The sequence below is a fragment of the Microtus ochrogaster genome, unplaced genomic scaffold (genome assembly GCF_000317375.1).
Source record: "Microtus ochrogaster isolate Prairie Vole_2 unplaced genomic scaffold, MicOch1.0 UNK1, whole genome shotgun sequence".
NCBI classification, from domain to species: domain Eukaryota; kingdom Metazoa; phylum Chordata; class Mammalia; order Rodentia; family Cricetidae; genus Microtus; species Microtus ochrogaster.
Genome location: NW_004949099.1, coordinates 5,084,551 through 5,106,128, shown reverse-complemented (window position 1 = coordinate 5,106,128; position 21,578 = coordinate 5,084,551). Strand labels below are relative to the sequence as shown.

The window sequence follows — 21,578 nt, the reverse complement described above, 5'->3', positions numbered from 1 at the left end:
TGGACAAGTCTTTCTGTGGCCCCCATGATACAAATGAGGAGATAGCTTGCAGATTACTTGAGCTGAGACCTCGGTTCAAATCCCCACTCTTTCACTTCAGGACTTTCATCAAGGAGCTAACCCCTTCCTGCCTGTGTTCCTGTACCTATGAGATGGGTACAAAATGGTACATCCTGCCACCCTGAAACAATGCCTGGCACCTGTGTAGTTCTGTCAGTGCCAGCCTTTATCCATGCGCTCACACCCTCATGCCCCCTTGGGATTTCATCCCAGTTCTCATCCAGCTGTGTCACTGGGGCATCCTGGTCACTCTGACAAGCTGTCGCGTTTCTTCTGTCTTCTCTGCTTGCCAGGAGACCCACCTTGGGACAGCACAGGTCTGTAAGACCCTTCCACCCACTTCCCTAGCTGGGCCCCTTCCACTAGCCCAGATCTGCCTGCCTGTCACCCGTCACTTCCCCAGATCCCAACCCCAGTGATCTTGTTGCCAGAGATGTCACACCCACTCTGTAAGCAACTTCTGCCCTTCACCCCGTAATGGATGAGCCTCAAGCTTTTACAGCTGACAGAACAGGGTTGTAACCCTGCTTGTTGTTCGAAAGACAAGTGGTCTGGGGCAAACTCCTCACTCTCCTTCTGGGGCTTCAGTTTCCTTATCTGCTAAAATGGGACTTGTGCTATCCACAGGCCTCCATCGATAGAGATAAAACAACAACCCATCTTGGGCAGCCACCCTGGTTAAGTGTCTGGATTGGTGAATTTTGAATCTTTATTTCCAGTGGTCCTCAGGAGGCAGGACTGTCTACCTCAGAACACACAAACAACCTGGAGCCTGAATGGCATTCTGACAGAAACTCCACAATGACAAACTGTGCTGTCACCACTCCCCAACGTCCTGGGAGAGACCTCCAGTCAGACGTGGAGAGACCATGGCAGAGGGGTGTACTGTGGGGTCTGGTCCAGGTCCGTGGTTTGGACAACTGGTGGCTTTGGCATCCTCCCCACTCCAGCAGAAGGAGTATGAAGGACACCATGGTGGTTGTGGGAATACCCCACATGGTAATGAGCATGAGTCCTGTAGCTGGGGCAGATCCAGGGCAGGAGAAAGCCCAGTGGGCTCACATCCTCCTACCCCTGTGCCTTTGGTTAAGTTGGCAATCACTGGCCTGGCTAGGGGTGGGTGCTTTCCTGCCTAGGTCATGGAGAGCCCTGGCTGTCCCTTTCAACATAAAATGGCCAGAGGGCAGTAGACCTTGGGGCCACAGACAGAGACGGAAACTGGCACTTTGGATGAGGCCAGTGGAAACTGTCACCCGGGGTCTATGCAGCCACTGCACTTAAATGTCACCTTCGCTGCTCTCTCTCTAGGAAGTCCCACCTAGGGCTAGCTTGGCCACCAGCCTCCACATGACTCCTCCCTACTGGGCCTCTCCTTCCTCTCCTCTCCATCCTGGTCAGCAGCCCCTTAAAAGCTCCAGTTTGGAGGGTCACTACTGAGCTAAGCATCCCCCTCAAATCTGCTTCTATGCTGAACAGAGGAGATTACTGCCAAAGTAGGGGCCTTAGGTATCCTCAGTGTCCCACCCTATCACCATAGAGGGGCTTGGAAAAAATACAGGTCTGGACCTTGATTTACTGAAGGGAACCCAAACTCGAGAATCCCAATGTTCTTCCCTAGACTTCCACATCCTTACCAGGATCGCCTGACTGTTGGCTGAGAACCCAGCGCCCTCTGGAGGCTGGGTATGGAAACTTTCCTCAGACCCATGGGCACTATCACCCAGCAGGACCTCTCCATACTGAAGTGAGGGAGTGAACCAACTAGGTCAGGGAAAGTCCATCTTCTGGATGACTTGGACAGCAGGCTGCCCTATCCTAGGGGTCCCTCCCTGAAGCTGGCACTAAGCTGCCCTCCCTGACTCTTCATGACCTGCCTGCATCCCACGTGGGATTCCCCCTGGGACTCAGCTCTTCCACCCCAGGGCCCAGAGACCTTCGGGCACCTGGTGGGGAGTGGAGGAGCGGCCAACAAGGCTGGCTCCTGCTCTTCCTGCCCCTCCACGCTCACTGGCAGCTGTCTTCACAGCAACAAACACAGGCGGGTGGGCGGGTGGACGGGGTGGGGGACAGGTATGGTAATGCTCTGTGGGTAGCCGTCAGGGCACAGCACAAGGAAGCAGGGGGATGTTGGAGCTGTGCGCCGAGACGCAGGGAAACTCAGGCCCGATGAGCCCCAGGTCATGCAAATTGAGGATGGAGTCGGCGATAATACGGGCTGTTCGCTTCTGGTACCCACCCGAGGTCACCATTAGGATGGGTATATCGTGGGCTCGGACCAACCGGAAAACCACTTCATCCCGCTTCACAATGCCCTGTGGGAAGACAGGGAGGGTGAGGTCAGACCGGCTCGAGTTCCCATGGTGACAAGAAGGACTATTGTAAGTCTAGCCCTGCTCTGAACTGCTGCTGCTTCAGCCCATCTTCTCCAGACATAAGACTGCCTGTATTTTCTGTTGCTGCCAAACCTCAGAGGATGGCTTCCCTGCCCCACCATGGCCAGGGCACACAGGTTGGCAGATAGACAAATGCCCAAAATGGCCCCCAGAGTCAAGACTTCTGGGCTGACGGATACATGTCCTAGGTGGCCCTAGGGTCAGTGTTGTGGTTTGAATATGAACTGTCCCTCACAGGCTCATGGGTTTGAACACTTGGTCCCCAACTGGTGATGCTATCTGGGATGGTTCTAGACCTTTGGTTGGAGAGCTTGCTGGAGAAAGTATGCCTAGCACTGTAGGTAGGCTTTGACATTATAACTGGGCCCCACTTCCTGTTCTTTCTCTCTACTTCCTGTGTGCACATGCAATGTGGTTTCTCTGCTTCCTGACTGCCCGGTTGGCCTTGTTGTGCTCCTGCTGCTATGCCTTCCCCACCATGATTAAGCATATTCCCTCAGGAACCGTGTGTGAGTCCATGTTTATCAGGGTAATCTATCACAGCAGCATAAGGTAACTAAAACAGTCAGAACGTGACCTCTGCTATGGGTGAATCCAACGTCAGGACGTACCGCTGGGCTGATGGACAGCCCCCCAAGGCGGTCCCCTTCGAGGACGTCCGTGCCTGCGTTGTACACCACCACATCAGGCAGATGCTCCTGGAGGGACCTCCTCACATTCCTCTCCACTTTTTCCAGGTATTCCTCATCTTCTGTGCCCCAGTCCAACTCCACCTTCCGCCTGATGGCCTCTGGGAAAGAGACACAAACAGCCCTGAGTACAAGGCAGGGAAAACAAGGCTGAGGATGGGAAAGATGTGGGGACTTGTTGAAGCCCGTAGCAGGACTGACTCCATCTCAGTCTGGCTTCTCACATCACCAAAGCTGAGTGGTAAAGGTGTGCCCGAGGGAGGGCAGGTGATTAAAGCCGAGACAGTTAGCCTAGAGGGCCTACAGACCTATCCTCAGGCCCTACCAATGCTAGACACACCCTACACGTTCAAGACCAGGCTCCAAGTAGTCCAGAGTCAGCTTAGGCAGGAACCAGTGGTGCACTGTGCATAAATGGCCTTGCCATGTTTTTATCTTAAATGTCCCCCAAAGGTCCATCTGTTGCAAGTCCAGTTCACAGCCTACGATACTACTGGTGAGTGGACCTTTAAGAGGTTGGACCAAGTGGAGGAAGTGATGCACTTGGGGGTAATATATCAGGACCATGCCTTCTCATGTGCCTCTTTGCCTTCAGCCATCACGAGGTGAGCTTTACACTATCACATGTGCAGCACAGTGCCCTATAACATGACAGGCCCAAAGCAACAGGGCCATCTCAACGTAACCAGGACCTAAAGCTATGGGCCAAGGCAAATCTTTGCTCCTCTCCAGCTACCATTCAGCTCCACTCCACCGGTGCTGCTGACCCATGGTGCTGGCCTCTTCAAAATGATGCTACGTATTCTGCCATCGAGACAGAAGGCTGACTGAGAGTACATTACCTGTGGAGCGGGCAGGTTGCTGATTTCAAATCAGATCTCAGAGCCTTTGGGTTATGCACTGAGTCCATTTTTGCTGCTTTTAAAAATATTTTATTATATTTAAATTACAAGCATATAGAGGTGCATAACACTAGTACAGTGCCTGCAGAGGCCAGAAAAGGGCCTCATATCTCTTGGAGCTGGAACAATAGGTGGTTGTGAGCCACCTGATATGGGAGCTGAAAGCTGAACTCGGCCCATTTTCTTAACCTCATTTTTGATACCAGGTCATGGGGGTATTGCTATGACAGACTTTGGGAAGATTGTAATGATTTTTAACTTTGGGCTAGGAAAGCCACTGAGTACTGAATGGCTCAGTATGCTTTTCTGTGGGAGCTCGGAGGGTAAAATTGGTACTGAATCTTTTCTCCATAAAGGGGCCATGGAGAAAAGCTGAGGCTTGGCACCATGTGGCAGGATAAGGGTCCCTGAAGAGAGGCCAGGAGAGGCTACTGGAGTCACAGTGTAGAATCCAGAATTCTGAAGATCTTAGTGCCATGACATGACCACCAAGGTCAGCAGCAGCTGTGGAATGGAGATTGCCTGGTCCTAGGATGCAGAGGCTGGAGCTGGAGAAGGGGCCTGGGCCCCTCAGAGCCCAGAGGTTGTAGTGAGTCCCAGATGCATTGAACTTCTTCCACTGTTGAAGTTTGGTTTTGCTCTGGTCTGATTGTGATTGTGCCCTGGTTCCTCCCTCTCAGAGTAAAATAAAAAAGTGTTTAACTCATGTGAATTTCTAGGAACCCAGTTATCAGACTGTAGATATTTTCAAGAAACTTTGAAGTGTTAGAGGGACTCAAATCTTGGAAAGATTTTGGCTATTTTAGAGAAACTTTGAAAGAGATTTTGGATGTTTTAAAGAGACTGAATTTTTAAAGTGCTTGAATCTTTAAAGACTGGAGCTTTTAAAAGTTGGGAATTTTGATAAGGTGATATTACTATTAACATACTATCCTGGGTCACATGAGAAAGGAAAGGCTATAGCTGAATGGTGATGTGTCTGTGTGTCAAGCTGACAAGGGGTCAATTGTGCTGTGTTGTATTTTGTGGGTGATAACACTCCCGGGCAGGTGGTCCTTGGGTTTAAGAAAAGAAACTGAGCAAGCCAGTAAGTAGCATTCCTCCATGGCTTCTGTCTGCTTCAGTTCCTGCCTTGAGTTCCTACCCTGACCCTCATAATGGGCTAAATATAGACTGTCCCTCAAGTTGATTTTTGTCATGGTGTTTTATTGCAGTCTAGAAATCAAAGTAATTCTGCCACCTTTATGTTTCCTATTGCGCGCTCTCTCTCCTCTCCTCTCCCCTCTCTCTCTCTCTCTCTCTCTCTCTCTCTCTCTCTCTCTCTCCATCTATGCTCATCATTATTGTGAAGTCTTTGGGTGTATTTCCTGGATGGATTTCTGTGGTCTTGGGGGTTGAGTGACTCTCTCAGGTCTCCATGTGTTTGTGGGTACAGTGGGAGCACCCACTTCCTGGGAATATTGGAGGTAAATGAAGTGGCATAACCATACAAGCATACGCTGAAGACAGAGGTGGGGCAGAACTTACCTTTAGCAAAGCGGTCCCCGGGGTAGATGTGGCGGTTGTAAACGTCCATGATGTATACACGCCGGTCACCCATGAAGTCTCGCTCATGGCCATTGCCCTGTGGACAGACACAACTGTTACTTCAGGCAGGGGCTCTCGAGAAGGGGGGATCTAGTGTCACACAGCAGAGCTGCACACACTGCAGACATGACCCAGTAGCCTCCTTCAGAACCTGCAGAACCCTGTCTCTCACCCTCTCTGCGAAACAGGGCAGGATCTGGCCCTCGGTGGAAGTGGGACTGGAGAACAAAGTGTACAGGGCTGTGTATATGTGCCTTGGTTTACTTGGAGCAGAGAACGGTCAGGGAGAGCAATGGAGGGTTTTAAGGAGTCTCCTGCCTGGTGTACAAGTGGTTGTCAGGAAGCAGTGAGCCCCCCTGGAGTCAAGGTCAGGAGCACTGAGGAGGATCTGCCACCCTAGTTGGACTGAGCTGCCAACAGGGAAACTAAGAGCAGATTAAACAAGCTGAAACACACTTGGGACCGATTCCAGAAGGAGGGCATCCCACAGTGTGAGGCCATTTGAAAGAAAGAGGCTGCCAGGGACACTGGAAGGGGGACTATCACCATGGTAAAGTGCTTGGGCTCCCGCAGAGTTACTCACCTGGTGGGCATCAAGATCAATGATGGTGGCCCTGGAGATGCCTTCCACCCGCTCAAACAGGAACTGACAGGGAGAGAGGACATGTGAAGACCGGACAGGCCAGAGGACCCAGCCCTTTCAGGACTAAGGGGTTGAGGGGCCAGAAGGACAATGGGCAAGACATGGCTTTCCCAAGAGCACTGGGGTGCTGGGAGAAGTGTGTGTGTGTGTGTCTGTGAGGCAGGGGTTGGTCAGGGAAAGATCTGGGGGCAGGCAGTATACATTTTCTCCAGGAAATGTGGGGGTTGACAGATGAGCCCCATAGTCATGGAATTTAAATCCCCAAACTTCTATTCTATAACGCTCAATCCTAATGCCTCTCTCTCCTTGAGGAGACCTTTCCCTCACTACACTTCCAAGTTCTCCTGTGCCCTGTTCTAACACCAGGCCTACTGACACCCATGTACATGCCTGTGAGAACAGAGACCCCATTAGCTTGGCACCCAGCATGACACTGGGCAGAGAGCACATGAGGGGAGGGAGGAGAGGTTCCACAGAATCTTCCATTTAGGCCGGCTCCCTTCACTCAGTTTCCTCATTTGTAATGCTCAGGGGTTCAGTGAGGGGAGGTGGGGGGGTTAGGATATGAAATCAACAGCAGCTGTGCAGAGTGTCTTTTGTCTCCTTACCCCCCTCCCCTTCCTCCTCTTTTTCCTCCCTCCTGCAGCCATGCCCTTATTCCTGTCCAGAAACCTGCTTGTCCCTCCTCCCACTTCCAACAGAGGCTCCCTCCTGCCACAGACAGGTTTCTGGTGGCAGGAATGTGCCAGACTCAGTTTGAGTCCTGGCCAGGTTGAGCAGCTAGGGATGTCCTTCTCCACTGTGAGGAAGCCCCTCCCCACTGTGAGCCCGCTTCCCTTCCCTGGAGTGTGTGGTAAGCTATGGGAAGCTATGGGAGGACTTTAGAAGCAAGGTACCACAGGTTCAGACACACCTTGATAGCTAACGTAATGTCTGCATAGGCACAGAAGCCTCCTCCACGGTCACTGGAACAGTGGTGGAAGCCGCCACCTGCAGAAAGGTAGATGGTGGCAATGGTCAGAGCCAGGGCCAAGTGCCCTCTAGTCCCTACCATGCCCACGTCCCCTTCCTGTTGGAATTCCAGTTGGCCAAGTGAACAGAACACCAGGGCATGTCACCACTGCAGGCCAAGAGGCACCTCCATGTCATATCTGCAGGGTAAAAGGGCTAGCTGAAGAAACCCACCCTGACTCTGAAGCCAGAGCCAGTGAAAGAAACACTTTAGTCCTGAACCCAGAACTTAAGAAACCCACCCCGACTCTGAAACCAGAGCCAATGAAAGAAATATGCAAATATGCACTGGCCCCCAAACTAGAGCCTAAAAGCTAAAAAAAAATAAAAAATAAAAAATAAAAAAAAAAGGAAAGAAAAAAAGAAACAGTTTGGCCCTGAAACCAGAGTCAACTCTGCCACTGATGAACTGAACACAAAACCAACCAATCCCCTGAGCAGGAAAACCAACCAATCCCTGAGTATGAAACCAACCAATCCTTGAACAGGAAATCTAACACAATGACTCTGAACCCAGGGCCAATGAAAGAAACACATTAGCCCTAAACCCAGAACCAAAGAAACAAACACATCCTGACTCTGAAACCAGAACCAAAGAAACATACTTTGGTCCTAGAACAGGAACCAGTGAAGGAAATTTGCCTTAGCCTTGACAACAGAGTCAAAAGGTTAAGAAGGGACAGTGAAAGAAACCTGAGCCAACTCTGTCCCTGATCAACTGAACATGAAGCAACCAAGCCCTGAGTAGAAAATCCGGGAAAAGCCCTGGGAAAACTCTGCTCGTAAGAAGCCCCTCTGCCTGTTCAGTTGGGGGCTGTCCTTTCCCACCCTGACCGAAGCAGCTACTTTCCTGGACTCCTCCTTCCCAAATAATTCTCTTTCTTAAAAGAGTTTTGGGTGAAGATCTGTCGCCTTCTTGGAGCAGAAGAACCTTTGCTGAGACATTCCCTTAGGGAGTCAGAGTAGAAAAAAAACAGAAACAGTTACATCTGCTGGGAAACTCCCTTGGGAGTGGAGCAGGAAAAGTAACTTTTCTCTTGATCTGAGATTTCTACATTTTCACAGGGGTTTTCCCTTTAGTAGAGAGAAGCAGAAGAAGGAAAATCTTGAACTGGAGTAGATGAAATGGATAGCTCGGCTAAGACGTTCCCTTAGGGGGTCCCAACAGAGCTCAGCTGCTCTTTCTAGGAGAGGGAGCAGGATTGCTACATCCTGCAGGGAGATCATCCCCCACTGCACCCCAATGTCAGTATAGCCTGACTTCCCAACAGGTCAGGATATCTTTCCCGCCAGAGCTGCAACACAACAGCCACCTCACCCCACAGAAAGGGCCCCTCCCACTGCCCTTGAGCTCCCATGCCAGGAAGGGGCAGCTCTAGCAGGCTTACCTTGGACCCAGATTCTCCTAGTGGTAGACAGAAAAGACGGGGAAGAATACCTTCTGCTGACCACAGCTGTCCCTGCCATTCCCAACCCTGAGACACAGTCTGGGAGCCCTTTTTGATTTGGACCAAAGAGAGGCTGTTGTAAGTTTTCTGCTAGAATGGCTATTAAGCTGCTACTGCCCCCTGTATTCCTGGAGACCCAGGATTATAGGAACCTTCTAAAATGGGGATCCAAAACTACCCCACCCCTACAGTGGAAGTGGGGCCATGCAGACAAAGGGCTTGCTTTACCCCTTGGACTCCTAATGGCACGGGCTTACCCAAGCCTCTCTATAGCCCAGAAGAGAGCTCCATCTCACCAGTACCTCTTACATGAGCTGCTCAGGCACAGAGAAGATCAACAAGTTTTCCGGAGAACACAACCAGAAATGGCAGCACCATCCGTGATAGCCATGCTTGATCAGGACTCAGATGCTCAACTTTGACCAGGCCCTACTTTCCACTGTAGAAGTGGCCCTTCAAGAACTGGGAACCATGCTAAAGGCACACAGGGTATGAATCACCCAAGTGTTTGTGTGACTGGATATCGTAACACCACGGCTATGCCAGGTCTAATGTTGAACACCTGATAATGTAAGCAAGAAAAAACACGCTCCCCCCACCATGCAGAATTCACAAAAAGGGCCCAGCGTCCACTATAGACCGTGCCCAAGCCAGCACCTTCTCACTATGTTCAATTCCTTACAAGATAACGATACCACAGCAAAGTAAAGGCTGCCAAGGAAAAGGTTCTTCAGCTGTCAAGGACTGTGAAGACAGACGTGCAAGGCCCACAAAGAGCCCACGGAGCTGAAGAGCACTAGCTCTTAGGGCCCTTGGGGTGGCACCAAGCCTGGCCTATCCATTCACATGAGTAAGCCCTAGCCACTGGCCTAGACCTCAGAAGGACTGGGTCTTTCAGGAGACTAACATGGAGGCAACTAATTCCACACAGACATGCTCAGGGGACCTGCCCAGGACCTCTCAAAGGGATGGCACAGGCTCTCTGGGTAGGAAATCAGTACGTATTAGGCAGGGGCATTCTCAGAACAAATATTTCTCAGCAGATAGAAACTGGCCGGGGCTTCACAGGAACCAAAAGGCTGAATACTCACTTCCAGGCTACTGACTGGCTCTGGAGGCTTTCCTGTCCCTCTATCCCCACACCCTTTCCAGCTTCACCAGGCTAGCCATTCTGAAGCCCCACTACTCACCAACATTGATGGCCCAGCCTCGTTCCACAGCCAGCTTCCCCGCCTTTGGAGAAAGCAGAGGGTAGGAGTTCAGGCCTCACCCTGAGGCAAGCATGCATTCTCTTCTTCAGTACAGCTCTGGGACAAGACTAGGTCACGGGAGGGACCAGGCGACACCCTCCCCATCCCTCAGAAGACCAGCCGCAAATTGTATCTGGCCAACAGGGGAAAAGAGCCAGAACGCCAGCATGAAGAAAGGTTTGGGGTGGCCCTCCTGGTTTTACAAAGAAAACATCAGAAATTCAAGTGAGGTGAACTGAGGATTTCCCTGTGGCTTTTGAGTGAAAAAGAAATGGTTTGCTTGTGGAAATATCATAGGCAGGTGGCTGAATCCTGCAGGCGTTCATGGTGAGTGTTGATACAAAATGTGGCAGTGTCAGAGCAACGGCCATGGTTGGGACAGACCTCATTGACTGAGACGCACAGTGTCCCTCGACCAGCTTTCCAGTCTGTGACTAGTGCTACTGTAGAATATACTTCTGCTGGGTTACACACACAGCAACTCAAATTGTTATTAGGTGGGGAAGGACACTACAGGGCAAAGTGGGGTGGGGGCCAGCAGCTGCACCCCCCACCCAGCCTACCATGATGGTGCCTCCAGTTTGGGTCCGCAGGGGTCTCAGCACCTTCCTCTGCACAAGGAAGTTGGGGAGAAAGATAACCGGGGGTATCTCGGTGATGGTAGCCACCACGAAGGACCACTGGGGAAAGAGACATGGAAGTCAAACTTGGTGCCAGACCTGGGCATGGCAGCTCCCTGCTCTGCATACTATCTTTGTTGGGGAGCGATAGCTGTGAGCCACCTTGGTACTCCCAGCTTTGATCTAAGCACAATGAAGTCGATGTCCATGTTCTGAGGCACTCTTCTGCCCTCTTGTGTCCATAAAAAGAACTGCAAGTTGCTCTAAGGTTTAGCCTCCATGTGGCTTCTCAGCTCCCCACTGCCCAGCAACTACCCGGACAGTGGCTCTGGTGCCAAGTGCCAACAAGCACTTCCCAAGTACTTAGGACCTGTAAGTCACGCAGGTGGGCTTGAAGTCTTGTCTTGTGCTGGGGCACTTATAGCCATGGCTAACAAGCCAGCTGGTGCAATGATCCATCATACCTAGATTGCCTATGATACAGGTTGTATTACCACTCTGAAAGAAGTTTATACCACGGTTTAGGGAGTAAGACAAGAAATTTGTATGTTACGACGGATGCAATATTCTTTTTAGAGTATTCTCTAATTTTCTAGAGAATGGATGGTTGGGGCTGAGAGCAAAGGACCCAAATATATACATATATATATTCTTTCCTGTATTTATGAGTCAATTGAGCTAAAGGTGGTATGGTAGTGCATGGCCACCATCCCGGGCTGGGATGTAGAGGCAGAAGAATAAGGAGTACAGGGCCAACCTTGCCTACACAAGACCCTGACTCAAAGGACAAAACAAAAATATATGTTTAATTAGAATCTCATGCCTCAGTTACTTCAGGCGTATTTCAAATGCTGGCCAGCCACCGTGGCCAGTGGTGGGATGGAGCAGATCTCGGATGTGCCAATCATGATAGCTTTATCAGGCAGGACTGCTCCGGAAAACAAACTGTTGGTGACCAAATAAAACATTGGAGTGGGACATCGTGTGGCTCTGGAAGAAGAGGGAGAAAGGGCTTGGCAGAGTGGGCTGTGGGCCAGGGAGATGGTAGTTACAGTGGGGGTGAGTGGATATAGGGTCTCACAGTGGCATTGACACAGGGCAGGGTGAGCAGCAGAAGACAGGGCAACTGAGAAAGGCACTGGTGTGGAGGGGACAGCATGGGACAGATACGATTACCTGGGATGTGCAGCAGGATAGCCAGAGGACAGCCAGATTGTTCAGGCAGAACCCACCCAGAATGCCTTGTGACTAACTTGGTCAGGGCAAGGGCTTAGGGATGGTTGGGTTGGACGCAGGATGAGGACAGGACTTTCAAGTCAATCTGGGCTCTGCCTCAGCTGTATGCCTCTGTGCCTGCCTCCTTGTCTGCAGAGCAGGGTCTGGAATGAGGGTGTAACTGTGGAGCCCTGCTGCAGAGGCCTGTCTTCTCCTTGCTGCTCAGAGGTTGTACCAGATCTGCAGACCGCCACCAGCACATGTGTGTCACTATCCAAGGCTACATAACATCTGTGTCTATCCCCTTCAGAGGGGTACCATCAATCCAATCTAAATCAAAACTGCTGGGCCTCAGGGCCCATGCCCGTAAATCCTGCTGCTCAGGAGGCCAAGCTCGAAGACCATGAGCTCAGACCAACCTTGTCTCAAAATTAAAGGTTTTTTAAATTATTTTTTAAAGGGGGGAGATTGATGGAATGGCTTAATAATTAAGTGCTTGCCTAGGTTTGCTCTTCACTATGGAGAAAATAAAATTAAATAACTACAAGGGAAAAAAACCCTAAACTCACAGGGACCTCTGGGCTCTGTTACTTTTCTTGCACTGCCAAATAAGCAAATTCAATGCTTTGTGCATCAAAATAGGCTGGTTTGATGTCTTCTTGATCTCTCTCTCCTCTCTCTCTCTCTCTCTCTCTCTCTCTCTCTCTCTCTCTCTCTCGTTGCTTCTGCTATTTGTTATTTTGCTTTTGCTTGCCATAAACTCATTCACTCAAAACTCATAACTATGCTCGACCTTTTCGTGGAACAGAAATGGAGGATGTGTACCCCAAATAACTGAAACTGGGTATCCAAACAAATATGTATGGGCGTATCCACAGCAACACTACCGATGATCGCCAAAATGGAGAAATAACTCACATGTATATAAACTAATAGATGATACACCACGTGGTAGAGTAGAGGGATGTGGAGCGTGGGGCATGGCTTGGCGACAAGGCGCTTGCCTTGCATTCTTAAGCTCTGAATCCCAGCCACACTGGGAAGGAGAATGCATGGCACCTGCCCAGAGTGAGGTGCAGTGAGGCAAGCCGGACACCAAAGCTCACACACTGCTTGATTCCATCTGTACAAAGTCGGGTACAAAGTATGAGAGTCTGTGGAGGCACGCTAGAGAGGGGCGGTGACCGGGCAGAGGGCAGGGAGGACCAAGTGCTCTGTAGGTTCAGGGTTTTCTTTCAGGGTGATCATGACATCACATGGTGGATGATGGAAATGCTGCTTTAAGATGGTGGATTGTGTCATATGTAACTAACCACATTTTTATTTAAGAAAAGGAGAGATGGGCGTCTTAGGGGAAGAACCAACAAAGTCAAAGTCCCAGGTTCTCATCCCCCATAGCCTCTCCCTGAGGTTTGCCTCCCTCCCTCCCTCCCTCCCTCCCACAGTGCCTTTGGGCTTGTGGCTCCTACTTAGACTACCTTTCCTCACTCCAGGCCTGCTGGCCTCACTGTCCTCCACACCCTACCTCACTGTCCCCCTTTCCGTGAGCACTTGGCGCCTGTTCATCTAGTTATGTTTCTTCTCTGCTCTCCATTGGAGAGGCACTTGGTCTCTGCTTCCATCCCTTCCCTGCAGGACCCAGAACAGTGCATGCTGGTTATGAACATGATGATGGGGCTCATCAGACATCAAGATCTTTCAGCTCTGACCTGCTCCCAGGGCATAGCCCTAGAACTCACAGCAAGGAAGGGAACAGTGCTTATGCTGACAAGATGCCACCCGTCATGGGTCCATCCCTGGGGTGCACACACAGTTGGTGCTCCTGCACCAATGTTATCTTCCTCTTTGGGGGCCCCGCTCATTGGGATGGAAGGCTACACAGCCCAGGACCAGGGATGAAGACTAGGGCAGGTGTGTGCACAGAGTAGATGAAGCAGGGGAGAAGGGTATACAGCACCCACAGACAGACCCAAGAACAACTATGAGAACCCTGAAGGGACCTGCCGGACACCGCTTGGGATGTCTATAGCAGAGGAAAAGGACAGACGATGCAGGCATGGGGTGAGAGAGCTGCGGCACTAGATAAGGGGACACACCTGAGTGTCAACAGCACCTCACCCATCACTCGCCAGCTGCAAACCTGTTCATAGTACTCAGGATAAAATCCATGCTTCCTCCTTAGCTAGCCAGACCCAATGTAGCCTTGGGCTGGCTAGCCAGGCCACACAAGACCTGCTATATTATAAAAGTTATGTTTCTCCCTTTGTTCTGGCTACCAGGGAGCTCTGAGCCCAATGTTGTTACCTCTTCATCATTTTGGTGAACCCCTATGTTACGCTGATATAGCTAAGTCCTCCTTTCTGGTCTCACTTTCTGTTTTGGACTCACAGACTACACTGCTTCCAGATTTTGGGACCAAAACTAGACAGGCAGCCTGCCTTGTAAGTTTCCCGGAAGGTTTTATAAACTGGTGGGATCCTGGTAACTCCCCCCCCCCACACACACACCAGCCCAAGCCTGATCCCGGCCCCATGCTTGGTCTTTTCCTGTCCAAACTCAGAGCATCTACCCCTGCCTTCCCCTCTCTGTCTTCACTCCTGGCCAGGCTCCTGGGCTGTGCACTAACCACGCATGTCTGGGCCCCAGGAAACCAGGGCAGTCAGGCACTGGGCTTCCGGCCAACGCCTCATACCTCTCTCCTGGGAGCCTGGGTGCAGCCTCTTCCTGGCAATCTTTCGTGAGCTCACACTGCCATGGCCCATCTAGAATTCTCACAGCTCAGGCCATGGTTGGATGGGTAAGAGTTCTGAACAGATGCCTACAAGCTCCTCCCAACGCTTACAGCCCACTTCTGAGCCAAGGTCTTTCCAGACAGAGTGAAGGGGCCTGTTGACTTCTGCCCTCTGTGGAATCCTGAGTTCAAGATGACTCTGACAGGAAGCCTGGGGGGAAAGGCTCCCACACTCTGAAGCAGAGAATCAATGGCACCCTGATGCAGCCCCAGCCAGGGAGGGCTGGCAGCCATGGATTCTGACACAGGATCCCATGCCAACCTGCCACATAAATATGTACTAAAGACCCAGCTCCCAACAGGAGCTTGCAGTGACCTCCTGTACCAAGAAGCCATGCGCAGACAGTGGTAGTCCAATGTGGCCTGCATGTGGAATTTAAGAACCTTACAGTTAGCACATTTGGAATCAGAGTAGGCGGCTGGGAGTATGGCTCAGTGATAGGGTGCTTGCCTAACATGTTGTTCAATCCCAACAACCATAAAAAATAAAAAACCACCCATACCCCCAAACCCCAAAGCAAAAAAAAAAAAAAATAGAAAAAAAGAAAGAAATCTGAGAATATCATTTAATAATCAGCATGTGGCTTCTCTTGGAAAAGCGGGCACTGCAGTCATGCTGGGTCCCACTGTGTGGCAACCAACCACATGGCCCACGTGGGAGGGAAAGATCTACAATTCACCCCAGATACCTCCACCTTCCCCCCACCCAGGTCTTTATCCCCTGCTGGACCCTGTGGAGTTTCACACCCATTGTTAGTCCAAGAGTTTACATTTACAAGAAGTTCTTAGACTAGCATCTCAGCCCACTCCAAAAACAGGCCAGAGTAAAGTGGCCTCAGTGGACAGGACAAGGGCTGGTGTCCTCCTCCCACTAAAGTGATCCCAGAAAGGGCCTCTGAGGCCTGTCCAGGGCACAGGCTGAAAGTCACTGACATGCCCAAATCCTCTGAGGGGTTCTGTCTGCACTTCCCTGTTTTCACACACCCTGAAGATGGGGAGCTAACTACCCACAGATACACCTTCCTATAGTCCCTCTGTATCTTAGGAACTAGAGACTCCCATGTCTCCCTGGGCTAGGGGCAGGAGTAGGTTCCCCTAAGGCCAAGCTGCCCCTCCTCCAGTCACTGCGCCTGGCCAAAGCCCATAAATCCCTGTACTGTACCTTCAGCTCGTTGAGATAGCGCCTCGTATGCACCACCAGCAGGTCCTCCTCCGAGGCCTCCCGCGCCTCCACCAGCATGCCGTCCGACAGCAGCTTCTCTTCTGGAACCACAGAGCAAGCCCCTGCTCCCTTTCTGCTGACTCTCAGGGCTAGGTGTTGCCCCCAGGTCCTCCTCAGGCTGCACGCTAGCCTCTGGCAGTCCCTCAGCACACAATCAACTTGTGGGTATTCTGAGAATGGCTGCCTCCCTAGGCCAGTGTGGCCAGTGACTAGGTCCTCTGCCTCTAGGTGTTGAGCTTGGAACACACAACAGTCTCCATATTTTCTGTGTTGCTGACAGTCACCAGGTGAACTTAGGTACAACTGGATGACTTCCAGAAGCAGGTGGCACAAGGAACCGGAATGCTCTCAAGGGAGAAAAGGCTCTTAGCAACTCTCCCTCAACAGGTGGCTTAGAACATCATGCCTCTCCTCAGCCTCTGTCTGGGCCTTGCTCAAGGGGGATCCTTGCTTACTAAAGGACAGCAGTGGTTCACAGGCAGAACAAGCCAGAGTCAAACAACTGCTGCTTTCAGAGCACTGCCTTTCTTCTGGAACCTTCTATTTATGGCAAGTGAAACTGCCTTTTCCCACATTGATGACACAAGATTCCTTTTAAAATAAATTTAAGTTAAAAAAAAAACAAACCCAAGATTCGGTCATTGAAAAATATGCAAAAAACACAGGAGTAGCTGGTACAGGGGACATCAGAATGTCTGAGAGGCTTGAAGATGTCTAGTATCTGCCGAACATGCTTACCAAAAACTCAGCTCATTTTGCAAAAGAAACTGAGGCTAAGAGAAAGCACAGCCCCAGAGTACTGGGTCGTGATGTTCTGGGTTCTAGAGAAATCAGAATCTAGGATCTATTTTCAGTGAATCAACCTGTCCCATTCACTTCTACACACACCTTCCACAGCATTCCATGACCTTTGACACCTCTAGACTCAGCTCCCTTCTTGTCAGGGCCTCTAAAGAGCTTGCCCTGTGGTCCTGCCTCCCATCTTCCCTCATCTTCAGGGGAACAGGAGCAAAAGAGCCTGGTTGCTCGCTCCCAGTTGAGGGAGATGAGGGACCCTTCTTTTGAGGTACGAGTCCAACCTGCAGAGTGTGTACCAGCAGGAAACCACTTGTGCAGGCAACAGATGCGCAAGCTAGCGCCCCAGGCTCACGCCAACACCACACATCATCTGCGTGCTCTCTACTCTGTTTCCCTTTGGATGCTCAGGCTGGTACCTACTGCGGAGGGGAAAGCTGTACCACTTGCCATAGATAGAAGGCCACCAGAGGGACAAAAACAAATCCAACAGGATGGCTGTGTTATTAATGTCTAATTTGGTACTATTTTCTGCACGATGCAGAGGTGGGGACCTGCTCTAGATTTTTAGGAAGGGAGATGACTAGATCTAACTGGAGAGACTATGAGACATGGTCCATTTGTGCTTAGCAGCCTGCCTGCAAAGGCCCTTTAACAGCAGGGCAGAAGGCAGTTTGGGGCTGAATTCAGATAAGGATGAGGCTGGGGAGAAGAAATGGAGGATGCAAGTCTGAGGGGTGGTAAGGATAGGGAGGTGGAGGGACAGATGCAAGTCTAGGAGGGGCAGGAGGGGACTTTCTTACCTTTCAGGAAGTTGATCACCTTGCCCCATTTTCCAGCATCAAAGGGGTGCAGCTTCTCCAGGCCCATGAAAGTGATGTTGTAACGTGGCGAGTACACGATGGGCCAGCGTTTCTCTGGTACATGCTGGTACAGCTGTGTTGCGTGCGGCCTTCAGTGTGCAGAGAGACAGATGCAGATATGGAGGGCGGCCTCCTTGCGGAAAGCAGTCTTCCCTTCCCCATTCACGCCAGGAGGTCACAACACCAACAAGTATGAAAACAGCTCTTCCCTGAACCCTGACTGGCTTTGCCTAAACCGGCCACCAACACAGTCCTCACAGCAGCTCTGGGGACCAGGTGTGCCCAAGGTCACATGCCAGTGCCAGGTGTATTCAGCAGTGCAGGCGCCAAGGCCCAAGGCCTGCACCGGGGAAGGCGGGATGAGGGTGGTGGAATGTGGCTGTCTCAAGAGTCAGCTCACGCATCTGCGAAGCTGGGAACAAAATGTGCTGCGGGGGAGAGGGCGTAGATTGCGATTGCAGGAGGCTGTGTCCTCGTTGCAGACCTGCAGCCCACAGCGATGCCCTGGGGAGGTGAGACCCACCATTCGCCCTCCCTGTCTCCCATTCTGCCCCACCCGTTCCTCCGCACCCACGGGGACCCCCAACACCCGGGCTTGGCCCCATGCGCGACCCCGCACACTCACATCCCGCAGCCGGCCCTGCCTGCTCCGGCCGCCACTCCGCACGGGGAGGGGTAGGAGGGGTGCAATGGGCGGGCCCGGCGCAGAACACGCCTCCGTAGCACTGGGAACTTGGGGGTGGAGCTCTGGCCTGCAGCTGCGTCACAGACAACCAGACCAGCGCCGGCAAAGGAGAGGCATCCAATGGGGTCCCGCCTAGGGGGTGTGGTCATGCGCAGCTCCGCCCGCATTCCCAGGGTAGAAATAAGCCCACGTTAGTTTAGGCGGTGTGAGCACGAGTATTTTTGCGTCTTTCGCTCCTCTGGCCTCAGTGTGGAGGTGGAGGGTATGTTCTGGGCCTGCCATCCCCGATACATGTTTCCTCCTGTGGTGCAGCCGTCCACTCCTGTACCATCTGTGGCGTTTTCACCTTGGTATAATCACTCCCCACTTGTCATAACGTTCCTTGAACCTCAGTTTCCCTATCTGTAGAACAGGCCTGGTGATCCCGTCTTTAGGGTACAGTTCTGTATATTTGAACATTTCATTTCTCCTGTCTCAGTTCCTCCTATATCCTTACCCTGGAAGTTTGCCGACAGTTGGGGGTGTCCGTGTGGCTGGAACCTGGGAGGAAGCCCCAACAATAGCGCCCAGAAGAAAAGACAATGGGCCTCTGTTGGCCCAGCTGTCTCCATCAACCAAACAGAGGCAGCTGACCAGAGGACTGCCAGGAGCTAGAACGGCAGCTGGGAGTCCAGGGGCTCCAGGGTCACATAAAGGGAACCAACCACATTTTGTTGTTTTTTTTAGGGGGTGGGGGCAGCGTGCCAGTGTGTATGCGTAGATCAGAAAACAGAGCTGTGCAGACCATTTTCTCCCTTCGCCTTTGGGTGGGTGCCAGGGATTGAAGTCAGGTGCTCTGGCCCGAGCACCCACAGCGTGTATTTGCCAGCGGAGTTCTATCATGGACAGTTGTGAGGAGCACTTTCGGTGTGCCTGTTGTTAGTGCTCAGAAAATACCGCACAGACTGTGAAAATGCCCTTGGGAGTGTGAGGTTGTTCCAGAGTCACCACACGAGCCAGCGGTGTTAGGGTGGAGCCCGAGGAGACAGTGCCTTCAGTTTAGGGGACAAAGGCAATTTCTTGTTCTTAGAAGTTTGAGGGAGTTTCCACATCATGTGACGGAGCCTGTGTGCTAGGAGTTAAAGAACCTTGATCTTAGTAGATAAGGCAATGAAGTTATAACTCAAAATTGCTTTAGACCTGTTCAGGAAGAGGGTACGGTGTTTATTACAAACTAGGAAGGGAGTCTTCTTTATCTCTTTGTTATCTATCATGAGGCTCCAGCCTGTATTCAACCGAGACAGGTCTTTTGCCAGCATCCTGGCCTAGGAAGGTTAAATCAGCTCTCTGGACTTCACTGCTACATCTAGAGATGCAGGGGATGATCTGGACAGTCCACCTTCTGGGGGAGCTGAGAGACTTGAAAGATAACATCAGCTCTTACTGAATGCCTGTCGTGGGCCAGGTCAGTCCCAAAAGCCTCATGCATATTGAACTCCAAACAACCCTGGAAGGCAAACTGTCCTCATTTTATACGAGTGAAACTGGCTTCAGTTTCACTCGTATAAAATATCAGGGTGCAGATAAGTGTGTAAAATTTAGTGACAAAACCAAACAACAATAAAAACCACACATTATACTGCCATAGAAGCTGGTCTCATCTCAGAGTACTGGCTTGCTCTGGGGTTTAGCAAAGCGGTACAGCTGAGCCTTGGGTCAGGAAAATGAGGGTCAGAGCATCTAGGAGCTGAGGCTCAAGAGAGGAGTTAGTCTGTCTAAGATATGTCCTCAGATTTGTTCTCGTGCCTGAGGAAGAGGGAGGCAGTCTGAGGAGCACTAGTGTGAGGATCCTTTCAGGCTCTCATGGCAGGCTGGACCACCCGTCAGAATTGTCACAGGTGTGAGAACCAGCTGTGTGATCTGAGTAGTTGAATTTAGGGAGACTCTGTCACAGCATTCTAGCACATCTGTTAATAGCCAGCAGCAGGGTCACATCTGTGCACACAGTAGACAGGGCGAGAGGCCCGGCCAAACCCATGGAGAATAAAGGACCAAACCTTTTATTTTTACAATGTATGTTGGGTTTTGCCTGCATGTGTGTCTATGTACCACATGTGTGCAGTATCCATGGAAGCCAGAAAAGGGTGTGGGATCCCCTGGAATTGGAGTTTAGATAGTTACTAACTACCCTGTGGGTGCTAGGAATTGAACTTTGGGTTCTCTGGAATAACAACAAGTGCTCTTACCCACTGACTCATCTCTTCAGCCACCAGGAAACTAAAGTCATAATTACTAAATGTTGTGTTATTGTAAACTGTACAAGCCGAGGCCGGAGGCAGTGGTGGGTCCTGGTTCACAGCAGTCCGGGAGGGCTGCTCTCATGACGTGGTTTTTATTTTGAGCGCTATATTTTTACGACGTCATTGTGATAAGACACTGACTTACTGAACGCTGTGTGTTTATTAACCTTTCCCTTTGCACCATTCGTATCATCGTGGGATAGATTTCAATTCAAAGTGAACAAGAGCTGCAGGTGCAGCTCCGTGGTAGAGCAGTGGACTTAGTAGCATAGTCCTGAATTTGACACCATCACCACCACCACCCTCTCTGTCCAATATGGATACAGAGTTTCCTTGTGCAATCTATAGGTGGTAGGAGTTGCAGGAGCTCCCATATGAAGCTTTTTGACAGCTGCCAAGCTCAAGCAAGGCTAAGCTGCTGGGACTGTAATTGACAGCCTGCCCACCCCAGACAAAATTGACAGGAAGAGCTCCAAATACACCCGGGACAGGGAAGCAGCCTGCAGATCCTCAAGGATCACACTGTTGCCCTGACAACGTCACCATAGCAACAACAACAATGATTGGCTCTTGGACAATGCAGCAGTTTTTGGTGCAAAGGTGATCAGAGCATTGCTATGGAAACCAGAAACTGAGGGAACTAGGTTTGACAGCTCAGTGCCCACTTCCTTAACATCATGGTGAGGGACATGGGACCTGTCAACCTAATTGAGAACACCTTCTTTCTCTTTGTCCTCATGTTTGACAGTTGTAACCAGATTGGTCCCATTTTGTACCTTATTTGTGTGTACACGCATATGGCCAATCAGAGCTCAGTTGGCCCTGTTGCTGAGCAGAGGAGATCTGAAGGGGCCATTCTCTCCTTGAAGCACTTCTCAGAATAAGAAAAGAAGGAAGGTTCCAGAGTCTGGTTTCTAGAGGACTTCCACCCCAACAGCAGCTTGGCTCTTTGGAGAAGGAAGACCAATTTGAGAACTTGCCAAATACAGACCCACTGGGGACTCCTGGAGCCTGAGACAGCCTTTCAAGATACCATGCCTGGGTTGCATAGGAGCATCCATCCTGCAGCCTCCAAGAAACCTGCCGTTCCTGCTATTCCTACGGCTTTTTTTTTTTTTTTTTTTT

At 51.0% G+C, this 21,578-nt stretch overlaps 1 protein-coding gene across 1 annotated transcript; it reads right to left on the bottom strand.

The window, feature by feature from the left end:
• Positions 1–738: 738 nt before the first annotated feature.
• On the bottom strand, positions 739–18,204 carry Hdac11 (histone deacetylase 11). The gene is made up of 10 exons (XM_005364881.2): positions 18,115–18,204; positions 17,430–17,578; positions 15,772–15,872; positions 10,547–10,663; positions 9,924–9,966; positions 7,188–7,264; positions 6,215–6,277; positions 5,572–5,668; positions 3,065–3,243; positions 739–2,372 (listed from the first exon to the last, which is right to left on the bottom strand). Coding segments are annotated over exons 1-10 (1,044 nt in total). The 5' UTR covers positions 18,117–18,204; the 3' UTR covers positions 739–2,156.
• Positions 18,205–21,578: the final 3,374 nt, after the last annotated feature.